Source organism: Misgurnus anguillicaudatus, chromosome 12 (genome assembly GCF_027580225.2).
Source record: "Misgurnus anguillicaudatus chromosome 12, ASM2758022v2, whole genome shotgun sequence".
Classification (NCBI taxonomy): domain Eukaryota; kingdom Metazoa; phylum Chordata; class Actinopteri; order Cypriniformes; family Cobitidae; genus Misgurnus; species Misgurnus anguillicaudatus.
In genome coordinates, this window is record NC_073348.2 from 37,766,264 (window position 1) to 37,787,421 (window position 21,158).

Here is a 21,158-nt window from a genome sequence, read left to right on the forward strand (position 1 = left end):
ATTTTCGATACACAGAGCTCAAATTCATGGCATTTTCCGGTTCACTTTTGATTGACAGGATATATCGGCCATGACTATCGGAAGTTTTTAAACTTTTGGCCAATAGTGAAAAAAATTGACCGATACGATTATTGGCCGATATATCGTTGCATCTCTACCCTGCAAAAAAGGACTGTCTTAGTTAGTATTTTTATCTAGTTTTAAACACAAATATCTAAAAATTCTCAAGCCAAGATGCTTTTTAAAATGTAAGTGATTTTGTGCATATAACAAGCAAAAAAAATCTGCCAATGGGGTAAGCAAAATTTTCTTTTATTTTTCTTGAATTTAGTGTTTAAGAAAAATTTTCAAGATTTTATTGCTTACCCCATTGGCAGATTTTTTTGCTTGGTCATCAAGAAAAAACATCTTAATTTAAGAATTTTTAGATATTTTTACTGAAAACAAGACAAAAATACTAAGATTTTTTTTTCTTGAAAATCATTTTTTGCAGTGTAGTAGACAGAATGCAAAAAATGACTTTCTTACTTAGTATTTTTGTCTTGTTTCCAGTACAAATATCTAAAAGTTCTTAAAAAAAGATGAACTAAGAAAATAAGTCTAGGTTTTAGACCAAAAAAACAATATAAAATTTAAGTGCATTTGTGCTTAAAACAAGAAAATAAACATGTAAGGGGAACAAATATGGCCCCATCCATCCGTTTGGCCCAACGACGGTAACCAAACATCATGGCAGAAGATCATTGCGCGTTCAGTCTTTTCCGGCGTTTACCAATGACGTTTTAACGTTACGCAACTTAGGTAGCTTTATCTGACTCCAAGAAGATAAAGACATATTGTAATATGAATCGAATTGATGTGATTTTGGAATTTGGATAAATGTTTGATCATTCTATTTACTCATGTTTACATTGGACTCATTCATTCGATTACCAATGTCATATCAGTCCACACCGGCCGTTGTGTAGGTACTGAACACAAACTCGACCGTACTAGAGGTTGTAGCTAAAGCAATTTAACAAAGTCAATTTCTTGTTAAAAGGTCCCCATATAGCTCTCAAAAATCGCCAATTAAATATAAGACATAAGACCATAATCAGAGGTTCGATCTAGCTCCTTCTAGACGCCTATAGTCAAATCATAGAACTATATAACAACATGATTATGAAGAAGTAATTAGAATTACCAAGTGCGATTACAAAACAACTGAGTTAAGGTTAAATAATTAATCTGACCATACAATAACTAGAGGTTATGGCTAAAGCAATTTAACGATACCGTTTCATGTTTACGAGCTCTCATTAAATAGTATCCATATAGCCCCCACAGTCGCTTACAACACTTAAAAGAACTATCACTCCGATAGTCCATGCGACTGCCCACCAACATAGTTAAGAGGCAGAATCTAATTAACATGAATTAACCCCGATCAAAGATTTGTGGTAACAAAGGATATCGTAGTACTTTATAGTAATTTAGAAGAGTCAATAATACAGAGCAAATTAGAATGAATGCAAATGTAACAATTTATTAACCAGGTAAGGAAAACATAATTCAGAAGCCAATTTACATTCCAATTCAAATACAAAACAAACGAAAAACCATTGCATACCTGGTGAGGAGATGAAGATCTGGTTACAGATTCCTCAAAATAAAATAAAAATACATGATGCTATATCAAAGATACAGCATCATGGGGGTGCATTTCTAGATATTGAAAGTCCCCTCTAAATCTTCTACACATCTCCTTAAATAACCAGAGAACAAAGCATATAGGAATTTGGTACTGATTGGTTGTTGTAAAATCAGGGGTGTAGCCTAATATACATGCAGTGGGTGATTGGTCAACATGTCTAAGTTAGGAGTTGTCTCCCAACATTAGGTAAAGTTTACTTATTTATTGTCACAGATTAACCTTGAATCCTGTTGTCATATTAATAAACCCAAATGTACCACTTGCATTAAAACACTTCATATAACACCAAACAAAACCAGTTTCACATTCTTTGTACATGTAGAATGTATTGCTTTTATAAAACATGAGGAGAGGGGGACAAGAAAGTGTGGTCGGGTGTGACTCTGTCCCACACCATGGGGTAACTGTCTTGGGGGGTAGATGTGAATTCTTTGTGGAGGGTTTCAGATGATAATTTAACAAGGAATTAGGAAGCGGTTTCCTGTGGATTCAGCCATTTGTTGCTGGCTTCAGGAAATACCTTTTGTCAGGGTTTGGCACCACCATTCAGCTCTTACAAACACAAAAAATCTTCCAAGGGGTAAGAAAAAAATCTTAAAATAAGTTTACTTTTTTCTTAAACACTTAATTCAAGTATAATTCAAACTAATTTTCTTACCCATTAGCAGTTTTTTTTTTTGGCATGTTTTGAGCACAAATGCACTTAAATTGTATAAACTTATTTTCTTAGGTCATTTTACTCATCAAGAAAATCAAATTGATTTAAGAATTTTTTAAATATTTGTCCTGGAAACAAGACAAAAATACTAAGTAATAAAGTAATTTATGGCAGTGCAGTTAGCAAAATAAATCTTCTCCAAGATGTTGCATCTCCAAGCATCACTTAACTACTACCTTTTATCAAATTTGTTGCCTTCGACTATAAATTTCAAGGCTTGCATTCTAACCTAAGTCATGTGCCATACAGACAACCCACCAAAACATGTTTTTGAGTAATATTGATTCTCTGTTGGATTATAGTATGCCCCACCCCTCATTCCTCCGAGAGGAGAGGTCAACGCTGCAGACGCCTTTGACATCGGCTCCTTCGACGAGGAGGACACCAAGGGAATTAAGGTAATAACCAGTAACAAGTTAGTGAAGAATAAACCGTTTAGACTTGTCGTGAATTCGGAAAAAGTCAGATTTGAACTGGTGATGTGTCAAATGTTGATGAAGTGGATCTTCTGGGGCAATTCAATGCAAATGTCAACCTTATTATAAAAAGTAAAAAATACCCAAAGTTTGAACCATTCTGAAATCTTAGATGTCAATATCTGGTGGTTTAATTACCCATGCAAAGGCATTTTTATCATTTCCATAAATTGTAAATTTCAGAATTTTCACATGCATAACATAGAAATGTCACATCCAAAACGTTGGCTTTTTCTCCTTATAAATGCACATACAAAAAATAAATATGAAATTTTCTTTGAAGAGCAATATTTTCTTCATTTGTTAGGTATTATTGGATCTGGTGTCTTTCAATTCACAGAAAACATGTGTATATAGACTGACATTTTTCTGATATCTGGACTTTATCATCAGGGATGTAGGAAAATATAAATTGATGCTTCAATATATTGGTAATAAATGCATTCTCGTTCTGTCTCTCAGCTGCTAGATAGCGATCAGGAGCTTTATAAAAACTTTCCTCTGGTGATCTCCGAGCGCTGGCAGCAGGAGGTGGCCGAAACGGTGTACGATGCCGTCAACAGCGACACGGATAAGAACGAAGCACGCAAACGGGCCAAAAACAAGCAGCAGGGACACGAGGAGGGTGAGGCGCTGACTACAATTTTTGGCTTGCAATACACCACAGAAATATTTTTGTTTGAATTATTGCTTTATTTATTTTGTAATATAAAAGATTTAGGGGCGGTTTTCCAGACAGGGCTTATCCTAGTCCCAGACTAAAATGCAAGTCTGAGCTGCCTTTATTTAAAAACACATCTGATATACCTTAACTAGGGCTGTCAAAAGATTAATCACGATTAATCGCATACAATATAAAAGTTTGTTTTGCATAATATATGTGTGTGCATTTTGTGTAATTATTTTGTATATATAAATACACACACATTATGTGTTTAAGAAACTTTTTTAGTTTATAGTTTATTTATTTAGATTTTAATATATTTATTTAGATTTTAATATATTTTATTTTATATATAAATTAAAAAATATATACATAAATAACATGTTTTTTAAATTTCGTAAATGTTTAAGTGTGTTTATATATACATAATAATTCCACAAAATAAACACGCAAATATATTATGCAAACACAAACTTTTATTTTGTATGCGATTAATCGCAATTAATCTCTGTGCAAACCAAATTAAACCTTTTTATTTTATATATACATTTAAAAATATATACATAATTTTTTTTTATTTCTTAAATGTATTTGTGTGTTTATATATGCATAATAATTCCACAGAATAAACACGCAAATATATTATGCAAACACAAACTTTTATTTTGTATGCGATTAATCGCGATTAATCTTTTGACAGCCCTAATCTTAACATATATCAGTGCCATTGTTTTGTCTCAAGATGCACAGTATTGTTTTTTGTAAGGAATGTTTGTAAACTACTTTAATTTCCTAATATAACTAAGGCTTAGTCCTGGATTAATCTAAACCCTGTCCGGGAAACCGCCCTGTTATATTTAATTTGGTTTGCACGGTTAAAACAGGACAACTGGTCTTTATAATTGCAAAATACTGTTTGCAAATTTCCTGTTTGCTTTTATTTGACCTATTTGCAGATTTCAACAGACTCACATTTTGTCACAGAACAAAGCATTTGAGACACATCTTGTATTTCGAGTTTCCCAGGGGTCAAGCTGAAATATTGAGAAATATTTTTCATGAATCTGGTCGAGGCGACACGCTGTCTGCAGCGCTCGATCACTTAGAGGTTTAAGCTGCTCTAAAAGATAATGTTTTTCCGGGGAAACTCCCGTTTGCATTTAATCATTAGCAGTCAATGCAACAGACAAGCAGTAATTTCACGCAGCGGTGCGTAAAGTAGAAAATGGCTTCTGTTACGGCAGTGCTACATTCTCCTCCGTGAATTAAAGACCCGGAGTGACGTCGACTTCCACAGTTTCCGCGTCACTTCCGTAAATGACCTCGCACGGAGTGCCGGTACCGCATGCTTCCCTCAAGGGGACGGCACATAGCACCCATCACATGACCGCTTGTGTGGAGGTCAGAAATAGATCTTTGTTATTGGTGAAGGCTAAACAGATTATATGCATCTCAAATCCCGACATGCATGGGAGTTGTGACTGGGCTGGAATTTTTGTTGGTTCTCATAGTTAAACCCAAAATGTGAACTCTGTCATCATTTGCTCACCATCGTGTCATTCCAAACCCCCGACAGGGATTGTTTTAAAGATGTTAGACAGAATGAAAGTGAAACGAGACGGAGGCAACAAAGCACCGTCGTTGTTGCACTTCTGCAAACGGTGCGTCACGTAGATGTTTGTAAAAGATTGTGCTTATAATTCATTAAATTATAATTTTTGGAGCACAATTGGACTTTTATTGTATAAAACAGAGCAAACATTTTTTAGAGCAATTCCTTTTGAGAATATAAATCATGTGCATGTTTGAAATGACAAGAAAGTAAGCAAGGATGACATTTGTTTTTGGATGAACCGTTCCTGTTAAATGCTCTAATAATAGTCAGTTTCGGTGTACAGGGGTAAGCGGGGCACAAACTAACCCCGGGTTAGACCTTTAACATAGTTACACATGAAAAACACAAGCAAATCTGTGCTTTTAGGTTTTTTCTCTCACTGTCCGAAGACAATCTCCTGCAAATTTATGAAAGATTGTGATGTGTTTTCATTAGGGCTGTCAAATGAATAAAATATTTAATCTAGATTAATTGCATGATTGTCATGAGTGATTAATCACACATTTTTATCTGTTTTATTTTTACTTTAATTTTGCACTTTTCAAGTTTTTAATAGTATAATCAACATGGGCGTAGACAAATATGGATGCTTAATGCAAATGTATGTTTATTATTAGTAAAAGTAAAGTAGGAGTCAGCAAATTTTGAGAAAACTCCATTTGTCCATTAAAGTCTATTAAAATGAGAAAAATCCTGCAATGTTTTCCTCAAAAAACATAATTTCTTCTCGACTGAACAAAGAAAGACATCAACATTTTGAATGACATGGTGGTGAGTAAATTATCTGGATTTTTCTTTTGAGAAAATGGACTAATCCTTTAAGATTGTTTAAGATTCAAAAACAAAATCACCGCATCCATACCTTAATATCCCTGGTTAAATGAATAGATTTCGCACACACGCACAGTTAAAAACAATATTAGTATATGTTAAACTTTTTTCTTTTATTGTTTAATTGTTGAAGATCGTTTTCCAGTCGCTCGTAATAACTCTTTAAACATCAATAAAGTCCTGAACTTTATCTCTCTTCATAACTTTTTCAACATCAAGCAAGTCCTTGAATTTATTTTCTAATTCCTGCATGTTGTAAAACCGAAACAAAAATCTCAGATTCGCAAGTGGATGGATACGCATCATTTGTATTAGTTACGCATCTCAGAAAACGTACAAATAAAGTAATTTTAGATATTTGATGACTATTTATTGTATAAGGGGTAGTTCACATTTCGCGTCTAAAACCATGCGGAAAACATGACCGTCGGTTGTTTCTTGACACATGACCTGCTGTGCGCTTGCGGCATTCTGAAAAGTTGAGATGTTTTTAACTCGATGTGGTGCAGTCGCTTCTATTATGAATGCGCATACCGCGCACCTACATTTGAAATAACAAACTTGAGCACGCAAATCTCATCAGTAAAGCCGGTTTGGTGATTAGTAATAAATCGCCATCACCTGCTTTCAGATGGAACGGCATTTACTACACAGAGCCGTATTTCACAGAGAAACTAGGCAAAATCGCATACATTATCGGAGGTGATTTCCCACGATTATGAACATGATTTGCTAAATTCGGCTCTGTGTAGTAAATGGCACTCCATCTGAAAGCCGGTGATGGTGATTTGCTAGTAATCACCAAACCGGCTTTACTGATGAGACACGCATGAGAATCACATTGCCCAGCTCTACATTGCATTAATCGAACGTTAATCAAATCTGTGTCGTTAAAAATCTTTTTCGTTGACGGGTCAATTTTGACAGCCCTAGTTTTTATTATAAAAGATGCAAATTTCTTCATTTCTGTAATATTTATTTTCCGTCACCTCTGTAATGATATTAACCGAATGCTCTCAAGTATTATGCGGTTATCAAATACTTTCACCTTAAATCCTTTTAATCCCGGCCTTAGGTAAAAAAAAATCCATTATTGGTTTTTTGGATTCAATTGTATTTTTACTTGTGAATACACTGCTTGGTCATTTTTCATTATTGAAATGTGTTAAGTTTTCTGTAATGTCATGCTGTGTGTCTTTGTAGACTATGCGCTGGGGAAGGACTGCATCATGCACGGTTACATGCTGAAGCTTGGGAATCCCTTCCTGACACAATGGCAGCGGAGGTATTTTTACCTGTTCCCCAACCGCGTCGAGTGGAGAGGAGAAGGAGAATCCAGGGTATGTGTCTATTGCCCCATTTACACCTGGTATTGAGATGCATTTCGATCAATGGGATCACAAGTGGACGAGAGAGATGCGTGTCCGTTCACACCTGGTGTTTTAATCTTCTCTTTTGTCTGCTTCTGTCGGTCTATGGGCGAGTCGGTAAAACACAAGCAGGAGAAATTATGGGGTTCAAGTTGATGTGCACTAATATTATGTCAGAGTCCATTTTAGCAATGATAGCATTAAGACCAGTGTTGGGTGTAACTAGTTACTAAGTAATTAGTTACTGTAATTTAATTACTTTTCCCTTGAAAAAGTAAAGTAATGGATTACTCTTATGTAATCTAATAACAGTTACTTCCGATGTAACTAAATACTGTGTATGGACTGTAAAACTAGTATGTATACAATAATACAATAGTGGATTTAACATGGTTTTAGTTTACATTTCTCACTATAAACTGGTTGATTATTAGCATTAATATTACTGAGATGTTGGCTGTTTATTAATGCTTAAATAGCCCATATTAATGCCTGATTCTGCTAAACCTTATTCTACATCCTTCACCCTCCCCATTTCTATCAATACTTAAAGTATTAATACTAAAACTCTTTAGTATATTAATAAGCAGTAGTTAGAGTATATTTAGGCAAAATTAGTTAATAGTTAGTTAATAACCCTAATTGGACCCTAAAGTGGGACCAGAATATTTGATGTACTTTTATATATTATGTCTTCGGGCCATTTCAAGCCTATCCTTGTATCATGTACTAAATAGGATTTAGAAAAAAAATAGTAATACGTAATTAAAATACTTTTTGGAGAGAGTAATTTGTAAAGTAATCTAATTACATGATTAAAGATGTAAAACGTAACGTTTGTACACGTAACGTTTGTACACGTATTTCGTTTTAAAACAAGTTATTTTAAGCCATTGAAACACAGACAACAGATCTGTATGCGTGTGTTCTTTCTATGTGTCAAGTCGCGCAACCGCTGCTCTTTCTGTCTGTGAGGAGCGTGCAAGTCGCGTGACCGACCGCTGCTCATTAAGCTTGTGAGCATTTTTCCGCTTTATGGGCCTTAAATACACATATGCGTCAAAATTCCCGTCTTTGCAAGCATCCTCATAAACACGCCCAGTTAGGTCTTAAGAGAAAGTAAACAGCTAAAAGAGAAAGCGCATGTGTAACAGTGTATTGGATCCGGACTTTGGTCTTAAAGGGGAAGTTACCTAATTTTGCTCCTGTCTGTCACTCGTGTTAATCAAACAGCATTGAGAGAAAATCTCTCACTGCTCCTGATTAAATCACTTTTCTACCTTAAAGGAATAGTCTACTCATTTTCAACATTAAAATATGTTATTACCCCAACTAAGATTTGTTGATACATCCCTCCATCATCTGCGCGCGTGCACGCAAGCGCCGGAGCGCGCTGCGACGCTTCGATAGCATTTAGCTTAGCCCCATTCATTCAATGGTACCATTTAGAGATAAAGTTAGAAGTGACCAAACACATCAACGTTTTTCCTATTTAAGACGAGTAGTTATACGAGCAAGTTTGGTGGTACAAAACAAAACGCAGCGCCTCTCCAAGCGGACCCAAAAGAGGAACTACACTCTATGGCGCAATAGCACCCTTGGGAGCACTTCGACCCGGCGCAGTAACACCCTCCCTCTCCCATTATGAGAGTGAGAAGGGGAGCGGACTTTTCAGGCGAGTCGAAGTACTCCCAAAAGCGCCACCACGCCACAAAACGCAGCTCCTCTTTTAAATCCGCCTAGAAAAGCGCTACGTATATTTTGTACCACCAAACTTTCTCGTATAACTACTCGTCTTAAATAGGAAAAACGCTGATGTGTTTGGTCACTTCTAACTTTATCTCTAAATGGTAGCATTGAATGAATGGGGCTAAGCCAAATGCTATCGAAGCGTCGCAGCGCGCCCCAGCGCCCACGCGCACGCACACAGATGATAGAGGAATGTATCAACAATTCTTAGTTAAGGTAATAACATATTTTAATATTGAAAATGAGTAGACTATTCCTTTAAATAAAAATATATATAGGCCTATGCATGCATGCATAATTATTTATTATCATATCATTGAGTGTTTATCTTCAGAGAGCTTGAGTTTTGTTTGTTTTTAATCTTCTTTCTATGCTTGTAGATGTTTTTGTAAGAATTATGAAAATTTCTATGGTATTAAAGATTTAAACCTTATTAAAACATAAAAAACTCTACCGTGATACATATCGTTATCGAGATATAAAATGAATCCTATCGTGATAGAAGATTTTGGTCATATCGCCCACCCCTATGTCGAACACTGGGTTTGCCCTAGAAGTCAGGAGCAATGGGAAAACCGTGCTCGGTACATCACACATTAGATCAAAAGCAATCCGGTCTAATGCATTTTCAGCTCAAAACGTTTTACACCCCATTTACACCTGTATTTAGCGTTGTCCACTTGTGGTCCGATCGACCAGGATACATCTTAATACCAGGTGTAAACAGCCTCTCTGTGTGTGATGTCTGTTCGTATAAAGTGTTAAAGGGATTTTTTGAGTGAGTATTTCCTGTCTGTCCTTACACTGAAGGAGCATTGGATAAAAACTTTTAAAAAATGTAAATTCAAGGTAAGTACGGTCTGTTTTAGATAATCCTCCTCTCCTTCACCTAGAGTAACCCGAAAAAATTGCATAACTTGAGATGAGGAATCACATTAGCTATATTAGCATACGTCATAGGTAGTCCTCGACCTCGTTCCACAATTCCCATCGTGACGTAGCTTCGCCTACTGCCTGGATGTTTAAGTGATGCAACGAACCATTTAGATTCCCACCTTTTATTTTTTCCACCTCTAAACCGGATCCCGGTCTTTCCCTCTGGAGGAAGTGATTGCGCGCTGATCTCTGTTATGCAGAAGTAGGTCACTGCAGGTTCCCTGGGACCAGATAATTTCTGGCTTGATCTGTAACTAAGATTAAGACTTGGAGATTTCATCGGCTTTCTTGGATTTTAACTCCTCAATGATTCATGTAATCCGATTGGTAAATGTGCTACTGTCTGGCATCGTGTGATGGTGAAGCAAATCCATTTGGACTTTATACTTGACTAAAATGCTGCGGTTCTTGTTTCTTACTCAAATTATTGTCAGTGAAGCTAATCTCCCATTGTTTTCTGTAGACATGCATGATATATTTATTATTGTATCAATATTAAGACAATACAGGCTGTTGCAGTTGTTGTGTCTGTCTGGTTAGGCTAGTTTTGAAAAAATATAAGAGTATACTTTATAAATAAAAAATGCAAAAGTGTTAGGTGTGTGACAGTCCCATACGGGAACCAGTGAGCAAGCCCCAAACAAGTCAAGACACGTCAGAGCTCCTTGTTAAATGCATGATGTTGCACAACACAAATCAGAGTTTCGTTGTTTACAGTTTTCAGGTTAATATTTGTGACCCTGTCTATGAAATCCAGTAAAATTTAATCCAGGCTAAAGTTGTTTTTGAGATTAGGAGCCTCAAAGTTTAATTTCACTCATTGATTTCATTTCAATTTTAATGATTCTACTCAGTCAATATTAAAGATGTCAAAGTTATATTTTCACACAATGTTCTTTACATTATGTAGGATGATTTTATGCAGAAAACAATCAATCACAAAAAATGACTTTAGTTGGGTTTTCGCAGACTGGGTCACATTAAAGTTTAAGGAATAGTTCACTTTAAAACTAACATTTCATGATAATTTACTCAGCCCCATGTCATCCAAAATGTTTATATCTTTCTTTATGCTGAGTTTACACCAACCGCGTTTCAGGCGTCAAAATCGCGTCTACTGCGCGTGGTTTGCCGCTTGAACAATTTGGATGCATTCGCGCGTGTAGAGCGGAGTAGACGCGCAAAAAAAACCAAGCATTTGACGCGCGTCAGAGGCAAACTCCGCTTCTTGTGGGAGGGGCAAGTGCTATGCGGTTGTCTGTTTGCAAGATGAATGATTTTGATTGTGCAATTATCAAGAGAGTTACCAGTTTGTATATAAACGTCACGTGATTCAAAAGTGAAATGTGTATAACAACGTACCAGGTTGCCCAAAGTCCTCACTGACACTCTTCCAAGCGAGGTCCTTTTTATTCCTGTCTCCTCTATAGAAATAAAAACTTGTGTAGTGGTGCACGATATATCGGCCGCCGATATAATATCGGCCGATATGGTCATTTTTTTACACATCGGCATCGGTCCGATGTCAAAATAGGGCCGATGTGAACAGGCCGATAATCATTCCTGTGTATTTGACGTGTGTGTGTGTAGGAGACGTGAGTGTGGGGGCGAGTACGTTTGTTTTTGCACAAGGGCATAAGTTACACATGTGCTGAAGCAGGTTCTGTCGTTTGCCTGGTCGTTCTTCAAAGTGTCTGAAGAAGATCCTCGCTATGCTGTGTGACAGGGGTGTCCAATACGTCGATCGCGATCGCAAAGGCAATGCCGGTAGATTGCACATAAATTAACTGTGTATCCTTATGCTGCTCAATGCCTCCAAGAGTAATTGTGACACACGTAACTTAAGTCTTGAGTTGCTGTGCCTTTCTTCTCAAATGTGTTTTTATAAATTTTATGCCTGCCCGCCAGAGCATGTGAGCGGTGCGGTAATATTTCCATCAGAGCGCATTTCCGAAATTTCCGCTCTGCTCGCTCAATACCCTCAGCACCGCTCGCTCATCCCAGAATGCCCTTTGGTAATTTGCTAGTTCGAGAATAGCTACTTTAATCTAACTGATCAACACAAATACAAAGCGCCATAATATAGGCTAACTGATTGCTTACCAGCATTAAAACCATTTAAAATAAGAATCTTTATAGTTCTCCGCTCCGTGGATGAGAAAGCTTCAGCCAAAAACGCCTTTAATATTAACTGACTGAACACTGGACTCTTCCCTGGACATTTAGATATTATTTTTTTCATCAACAGCATGCGTGGAACATTATAAACATTGATGAGAATCTGCCGACTCGACTGATTCAGCACGTCCTCTATTTTACAGAGAGTTCGTTTAATTAACGGCTTTTCATTCGGTCCGTGTGAGCTAAACATTTTTGTGCTATAATTTGCTCTCGCGGCTATATTTCAAAATATTTTTGACCAAGTAACACTCGGGATAAAATCTGTAAGTTGTTTTAGATAGCATTTAAGCTTCTGAAATGATGACAAATCAGTCTGACTAAAATGATATATCCAGATGAATTTAGCCAAAATAATGATTTATTCGTTTTCATACTATATAGATACACGTTAATTTATCTACCAATATACTATTGAAAATGCCATAAATAAATACTCATGGCCTTCTGTATTGCATTCGTTTTGTACATTTACAGGTTCATAAATACTGTCTAATTTTAATTTCTTTAAGACACAGCTGTGTTCTGTATTTACTGATGCACTGTAAATTTGCACTTTAAAAACCTTCTTGTTAAGAAATTGTTCTTCAATTTATTTTAGTTTTTTCAAATAATATATTTATATAACAGAATAGTTTGTTAATCTTTCTCATAAGGGGAACGAATTATTATAATATTTCGTAATTACTTATTACATTTATTATTACTTAAAATTAGTAAAACATGTGAATGTCGTGGAAACAATTTGTTAATTTTAATCAGTGCTTTAAGTGGCCCAAAAGAGGTGCCGGTACTCTATTTTTTTTTTGTTTTTTTTTTGAACCCCTATATTGAAGGGGTTTTATATTTAGCAGTCAACAGACGACCTTGTAAAAAAGAATTAATCCTTTTATAAATTTGTGGATTTGCTTGAGCTAGAAATAGCTACTGAACATAAATAAAATGTGCAAAAGGATTTTGAAAAAATACCATTAGAAAGAGCTACTGTAGAAAGAGTTTTTGAACATAAATAAAATGTGCAAAAGGTAGAGTAACATTTTCAGCATGGTAAATGCTAAAACTAGTGGTTCAGATAGAAAAAGCTTGAAAAAAACTTTAAAATGACACCAAGACCATGTCTATGGGGTCAAGAATAACAAAATACTGGCCATTTGAAACTCTAAAGTCATTTATTTTGTCCCATTGTTTTCCATTTTGCGGGTGGTAAAACTACTGTGCACGTCGTTCAAATTCATTGAAATTTCGTTTACTTTTAGTTTAGCACTTAAACTAAATGTATATTACAATTTCTAGAATGTTTTCTGCACATCGCCTGAGGAAATCCGAAATTGCGTCGAGGGGAACCAAACTGACAGCCGCGACAGCGGAGATTATCACGTACCTACAAGGCTTGCGTCTGACCTGCAGCTATCATTCTGGCTTGGTGGGATGTCAACGAGTCCTCTGATTCTGACCTTGTTCTTTTACTACTCAGAGTCTAAAACAAGGAGGGCATATTACGTGTTCATTGTATTTTCATTTTAACCGAGCAGCTATGGTTGCGCGTTTCATACACAAACACATACCTCTCCAGAGCACGTTGACACTGACTGAAGGACGCATGCGCTTTTAACTTGTAAACGCAAGGGTGTATGGGTAATGTAGTCTCTGCTCTCGGTGGAACGAATTAGGAAGCGTACATCAAAGGGCGCTCTAAAAAGCGGCAGCGCAGCCAAATGATTAAATTAAACCTCTGATTTTTAAACAGATGAGCGTTCCGGTACGCTAAAAGCACGTTCTGGGCGCACGTAGAGGTGGTGGTACGCTCAAGAGCTATTTTTAGAAGTGGCGGTACTGAGTACCGGGGCGTTCCGGCCCACTTAAAGCACTGATTTTAATTATATCCGGAGCTCCGTATCAGTTAAACTATAATAGCCAACACACAACTGTACATAACTGCGATTTATCAGCTAATACTTTAATTAAATGCAATTATCCAAGAAAACAATTTGGCTTACTTAAAAAAATTATATCGGAGCGAGATCTGAGCGGGAATTGGTTTATTTGCGAGCGTGAGCGGAAAGTTAACGGAGCGCTTGCTTGGGCGGCGAGTGACTGAGTGGAGCGCTTGAACAGTAGAGCGGAATATTTAGCGGAGCGTCACACCGCTCTGCTTCACTCACATGCTCTGATGGTGGACAGCCCTAAATCCAATGTAGAGATATATGCAGTATAGTCCACGCATTTAAAGTGTTTTTAGCATGTAGAACTTGTCGGCTAAAAGTCTGGACACCACTGTCTTAGAGTAATTGTGAAACACAAAGTCTTTTTGAGTTGCTGTGCTTTTCTTCTCAAATGTGTTTTTATAAATCTTATGCCTGCCCGCTGCAGTGTAAACTTCCGAAATTTACCAGGATGCAATCGCATTCTTTCCTTCATGCAGCTGATGCACGCGCCCGGTGTGTGTACGCGCGCCCGAGCGAACGAGGGAGGAAGAGAGAGAGAGAGAGAGCTGCAGCATTGTGCTGATTTATATGCTTCTGATACTATTGTCATTTTCTTTCTAGTTTGTTTTACTAAACCGTGTCTCTGCTATTTTATACAGTACATGAACTCCAGGATTTTTTTCAACTTCTCAAAAAAATAGAGTAATGGTGACAGCCCTAAATCTAATGTAGAGATATATGCAGTATAGTCCACGCATTTAAAGTGTTTTTTTAGCATGTAGATCTTGTCGGCTTTATCATTTTAAAAGTAGATCACCACACAAAAAAGTCCGGACACCCCTGCTGCTGTGTGCAATGAGAGTGAGGGCCGGGTGATACGAGGGGGAGTTCGGGACAAATTGTTCAACACAACCAATTTGATCACCCACTTAAAAAATAAGCATCCCGAAGCTTACAAAGAATAAGCTTACATATCAATCAGCTAATTGATGACATTTTGCACATGGGTAAAGGTGCCCAGTCAGTCATTTCTGGGAATAAATTACAAAAGTACATTTTTTTTTTTGGAAAATAGCTCTTTATTTGATTATCATTAAAATGTGTTTTTATACAGAGATATCGGCATCGGCAAATATCGGTATCGGCCATAACAGACAAGGGTCATATCGGTTATCGGCATCGGCCAAAATTTTCACATCGGTGCATCACTAAACTTGTGTCATATAGGTCCGGTGCGTTGGTTGAATGAGTGACTCCGGGCGGGGCTGCCACCACAGCGGCAAGCAGGCTCCTGATTGGTTAACGCGGCGCGAAATTCCGCCAAAGTTCGAATTTTTCAACTCGGGCGTCAGCCACAAATTCGCGTGAACCGCAAAATGCACAAAAAGCACATTCGCGCGCCGAACGCCTCTTCCACGCCGCGGGACGTCCTGACGCACGTCAACCACAGCGGCAAGCAGGCTCCTGATTGGTTAACGCGGCGCGAAATTCCGCCAAAGTTCGAATTTTTCAACTCGGGCGTCAGCCGCAAATTCGCGTGAACCGCAAAATGCACAAAAAGCACATTCGCGCGCCGAACGCCTCTTCCACGCCGCGGGACGTCCTGATGCACGTCAACCACAGCGGCAAGCAGGCTCCTGATTGGTTAACGCGGCGCGAAATTCCGCCAAAGTTCGCATTTTTCAACTCGGGCGTCAGCCGCAAATTCGCGTGAACCGCAAAATGCACAAAAAGCACATTTGCGCGCCGAACCACTGGTAGGCAGTATCCATGTGTGTAACCACAGTAGCAGCGCTACCGTCAATGAAGAAGAAGCTTGGCAAGTTAACCCACAAACAAATAAGAAACAGCAACTTGTTGTGTATGATTTGAGATGACCAGCAGTGATGGAAGTAAATAAACAGCGACTTTTGATGCAGTTTGAGTTAAATCACTCCTTAGCTTGCCCCATCTTTGTTTTCACCGTTGCAAACGGAAATACCTATGACGCAGGTTTTTTTACCTGATGGGAGGGGTTCTGGTGAACCAATCACAGTGCTTGCGGTCAAAATTTTTATGAGGTGCACTTATATATAAGATCATGCATTACATATTGATTTTGGAAAGGTCACACGTGGTGTTGGCGGAAGTACAGATCAAGTGTTACGTCGAACGTGCAAAGATTAAAGGAACAGTATGTAGGATTGTGGCCAAAACTGGTATTGCCATAACAAAACTTGTGGCTAAAACTGGTACTGCAATCTCACAACATCAGTTGAGGGCTGCAACTCCACTTTTTAAATGACAATATCCTGGCCAGACCACTGTTGTGAGTGATATAAGTATTTGAAATGAAAATGGTTTCTTAAAGTCTAGTGCAGAGGTTTTCAATAGGTGAGGCGCGCCTCCCCAGGGGGGCGCCAAAGAGCCACAAGGGAGGCGCGACACGCGAAGAAAAAATAACGGCACACATCTGTACACATCTGTATGCAGCTCTATTGATATCTGTAATTGTGCGTGCGTGTATTATATTTAAAATGCATCATTTCCTTGTCCCAATTCAACAGAAGTCAGCATTAAGGGAGGAGACAGGACCCAGCAAAAAACGTAGGAAATATGATCCTGAATACTTAAAGTTAGGTTTTACCTGGTTGGGGTCTGAGGCTGCACCGCTGCCGCAGTGTGTGGTCTGCAAGGAGGTGCTAGCGAATGATAGCATGAGACCATGCAAACTTAGGCGTCACATTGAAACTAAGCACACAAATCTAGTGAACAAGCCAGTTGAGTTTTTTGAGAGGAAGCAGTTTGTTCCGTATTTTATGAAAATTAATTTAGTGCAAATACATGACAGACACATAGCTTCTAATATGTCAGCCACGAACGAAGACCGCGTCATTTGTATAAGAAAACCCTGACGGTGCGTTAATTTCTCCCTCTGTTTGTCTATGATCAGCGTAGCGGTTTTAACATCTTGCAGCGCCATCAGGGAATGCCCTTTTAATTGGTTGTTTCAGTCATTGTGATGTCACGTATCTTAGCAACGATGAGGACAAGTGACAACAGCGGGAAATGTAAAAATGACTGCATCCGAGCAGCCGGCGAAAAAGAAACGAGCACAAAAACATAGAATTGATTGGGAAAATGACTATCCGTGGCTGGAATGCGTGAGGGACAATGAATACAAGGCCAATTGTATCATATGCCGTCGCGTTTTTTTCTGTTTGTCACGCCGGAGTGTGTGATATTAAGCAGCACTCATGAGGAGATAATCACAAGAGGAGCGAGAGGCTGCGGGCACAGGATGGAGCAATGTCAAGGTTCATTGTCCATCAGTCGTCTCCAGAGGCTCATATGGTATGTAATTATGTGGATTTTTAAAACTCAAATATAGTTGATAAGAAAGTGATTATATTAAAAGAGATAGTACAGGTTTAGACTAACAATCCACATCTCTCCAGTGCTCCCTCCCGTCTCATAATGTGTTAATCATTTCTGATGGGTTTCTTATTAAATAATTATGGATTTAGATAGCTCAAGCGTTAAAAAGGGGTGGGGTATTTGAAGAGGGCGTATTATAAACTTAACAAAACCATGGTTCATTGCTGGCAAAATGATCATGATAGCCTTTATATTTCACATCTATGTGGTTCAGTCTTGTATACTTATTAGGCATACTTTGCTATTCATTAAATATTTAGGCCTAAGAAGTTGTATGAAATATATTTATATTTTCACCAGAAGTCTTCATTTCAGTTTTTTTTTTTTCAAAATTCTCTTCTGTGGGATCATGTCACCGGACCAAGGCATTGAATGCATAAATTGGTTGGGCCATGGGGTTGATGCCGCTCGTAGCACACATTATGTGAATGGCATTTTGTTTGTTTTTTAAGGTGTTATGTGGCTGAAATCGTTAAAAAAAATGTGATGAAAATATGTTAATCTGTTCGATCTGATATACCTGCAATGCAGTTAACTGTTAGATGTTATGTGTTCCGTGAACAAACAGCGTTGTTTTTTATTGATCAGAGAGCTGTCCATTGTGCTGATTTTGTTTGAGACGATCTCCTTCAAATATGCGCAGAAACACGCACCGACTGCAGCCGTGGAGTGTCGTTAGTTGTATTTTTGGCGCTTGTTGTATTGTTGTATTTTTAAGCATGTTTTGTTGACTTGTCAACTGATGCTCAGTGATTTTAAGCCTCAATTAGGCCTGCATGAAGTTGGAAATTATTTGCTGTTGCAGAGAATCATTTATGAATGCACTTTTGAAAAAGTTGTGGAAATAAAATGTTTTCAATCAGATATTTAAAGTCATCATAGCCTGGAACACACAAAAGATGGCATTACTGCAGAGGCGTGTGCACTCAAAAAAATAACTCATTGGATGAGTTATGTCAAAGAGTTACCCATTTATGTCAGTATTATGCATTGCAATTGTGTTTGAACAAAAAAACTAAAACAAACGTGTAGCATTAAACTAAACTGCTTAAACAAAACAAACAACATTTAAAAATCTTTTTTTTAATGTGTGGGTTAGGGCAGGCGGACGGGATTTTGGGGAGGGGGGGCTTGGCTGTCCTTACCTACTCTAAGGGGAGGCTCACATTCACCCAATTTGAAAACCCCTGGTCTAGTGACATATCAGGGCCATTTTATGATTAATTGAAATACATTTCTTACATATTGTTCCTTTATGGCTTTTAAAAAATAAATAAATAAATAAATAAAAAACAACGATTTCAAATAATTTTTAAGTTGAAGGAGAAAAACAGACTATTTCTGCCTACACCACGCGTGACCTTTCCAACGTCAGTAGGTAATGCGTGAAGTCGTCAACACGCATTGCAGAGCAGAAAGTATTTGTGGTTAAAAAGTGTGTGTATATAAGGGCAACAACAACTAATCAATCAAATCAATAATAATCGATTATGAAATTACTATGTTCTACACTTCCACACATAAATACCCTAATTTATTTAGCTATAATAAGTAAAAAATATCTAATGTACTAAATATTTAGGTTTTATCCGATTAGACAATTATAAAACCGATTAATCACCCGATAAATCAATTATAAAAATAATCGTTAGTTGTATCCCTAATAGTTATTCATTTAGAAAATGACAAATAGTTTCGCTAGATAAGACCTATATTCCTCAGTTGGGACCATGTAGAGCCCTTTGAAGACGCATTAGGGGCGTGTCATATTCGCGTCTAAGTCCGCACTGAAAACGCGTCCGTCTGTTGGTTCTTGTCACATGACCTGCGATTTACTTGCGACATTCTAGAAAGTTGAAATGTTTTTAACTCGCTGCGGTGTGGACGCGCCTAGAAAAAATGAGTGCGTCACAACCGTGTCACTTCCATTATGAACGCGCATACCGCGCACCTACATTTGAAATAACGAACTTGAGAACGCAAATGACACGAAATGTGAATTGCCACTTAAAAGTGCAATTCGGACTTTTAGCCCCATATGAAGAAAAATCCTGAAATGTTTTCTCAAAAACCATAATTTCTTTTTGAATTGAGGAAAGAAAGACATGAACATCATAAATGACGTGGGAGTAAGTAAATTATCATGACATTTTAGTATTAAAGTGAACTATTCCTTTAACTAATCTGTGATCACATGGTTACCACTGCAGTTTTACAGCTTTAAAGTCAGAATTTAGAAGTGAAGTGACTTTAATTTCTCCTTCAGTCTCATGAGAATCAAATATCCAAGTTCAGACTGACAGTCTGACAGCAAGAGCGTCCCTTTTATCATCAATGTTTCTACCAGAGGTCATTGTCATCTCCTTTTTGCGCCCCAGACAACCTCTAGAAGTTTCTCTACAATGCAAAACCCCAGCCGGTGAAAGCTCACAGTTATCGTGTCTTGTTCCTACGCAAGTAGGATGGTCTGTGACGAGACTCTCAGAGGGATCGGCTAATTAGTTTTGTTCTCCCCCTAGCAAAACCTTCTGACCATGGAGCAGATCGTGACTGTGGAGGAGACACAGATCAAGGACAAAAAGTGCATCCTGCTGAGGATCAAAGGAGGGAAGCAGTTTGTCCTGCAGTGCGAGGTGGGCCGCTTTCTTTCTGTCCGTGTCACCCGTGAAAAAATCTTTCTCTGTTTCAAACCCTCTTTTTTTCTAAGACAGCATCCTACTTGAGTTTGGCATCTTACAACATGAAATCAGTTTTTAAAAAATGTTTAAAACACCAAAGAAATTACTCAGCAACACATTTTCTTTTGGAAAATAAAATGTTTAAAACCACCTCCACATTTACGATACCTAAAAATGCTGACAATCGCTAGGATCATTTTTACTCCTGATTTATTGTATCATTAATTAGGGTCCCTTAAAGAGACACTCCACTTTTTTTGAAAATATGCTCATTTTCCAGCTCCCCTAGAGTTAAACATTTGATTCTTACCATTTTGGTATCCATTCAGCTGATCTGGCGGTACCACTTTTAGTATAGCTTAGCATTGAATTCATTGAATCTGATTAGACCGTAAGCATCGCGCTCAAAAATAGTTACATTGTGTACTAAGGCATTTTTGGCACTGCACAATGATATTACACAGTGTCCGAAAATAGTCCCCAGCTATTGAAAGTGACCAAGGGGACTATTTTTGGGCACTGCGTAATATAACGGTGCCTCCTGCAGCCATGTTATGGCAGCAAAGTCGTATTTGATTATTACGCTAGACTGAGAGTATAGTTCCTAGTCATATCTGCTTAGAAAATCGCAACGTTTAATTTCTCGTCGGTCTTAGTACATGATGTAACTACAGAAGTGTCAAGTTTTAAATAGGAAATATATCAAAACTCTTCAGTCAATGGATAATTCAATGGATTATGCTAAGCTATGCTAAAAGTGGTACCGCCAGACCCGGAGATCAGCTGAATGGATTCCAAAACGGTAAAAATCAAATGTTTAACTCTAGGGGTGCTGGAAAATGAGTATATTTCCAAAAAAGTGGAATGTGGAGTTAACTTGTCAATTAAGAGAAAATGCTTCCCTG

At 37.7% G+C, this 21,158-nt stretch overlaps 1 protein-coding gene across 1 annotated transcript in view; it reads left to right on the forward strand.

Moving 5' to 3' along the window:
* grk3 (G protein-coupled receptor kinase 3) overlaps nt 1–21,158 on the forward strand; it is a 75,615-nt gene that overhangs the window by 50,201 nt on the left and 4,256 nt on the right. The window contains exons 17-20 of the mRNA XM_073874532.1: nt 2,717–2,812; nt 3,353–3,515; nt 7,204–7,340; nt 20,095–20,208. Of these exons, the coding sequence (XP_073730633.1) occupies nt 2,717–2,812; nt 3,353–3,515; nt 7,204–7,340; nt 20,095–20,208 (510 nt within the window). The remainder of the gene's footprint in view (nt 1–2,716; nt 2,813–3,352; nt 3,516–7,203; nt 7,341–20,094; nt 20,209–21,158) is intronic.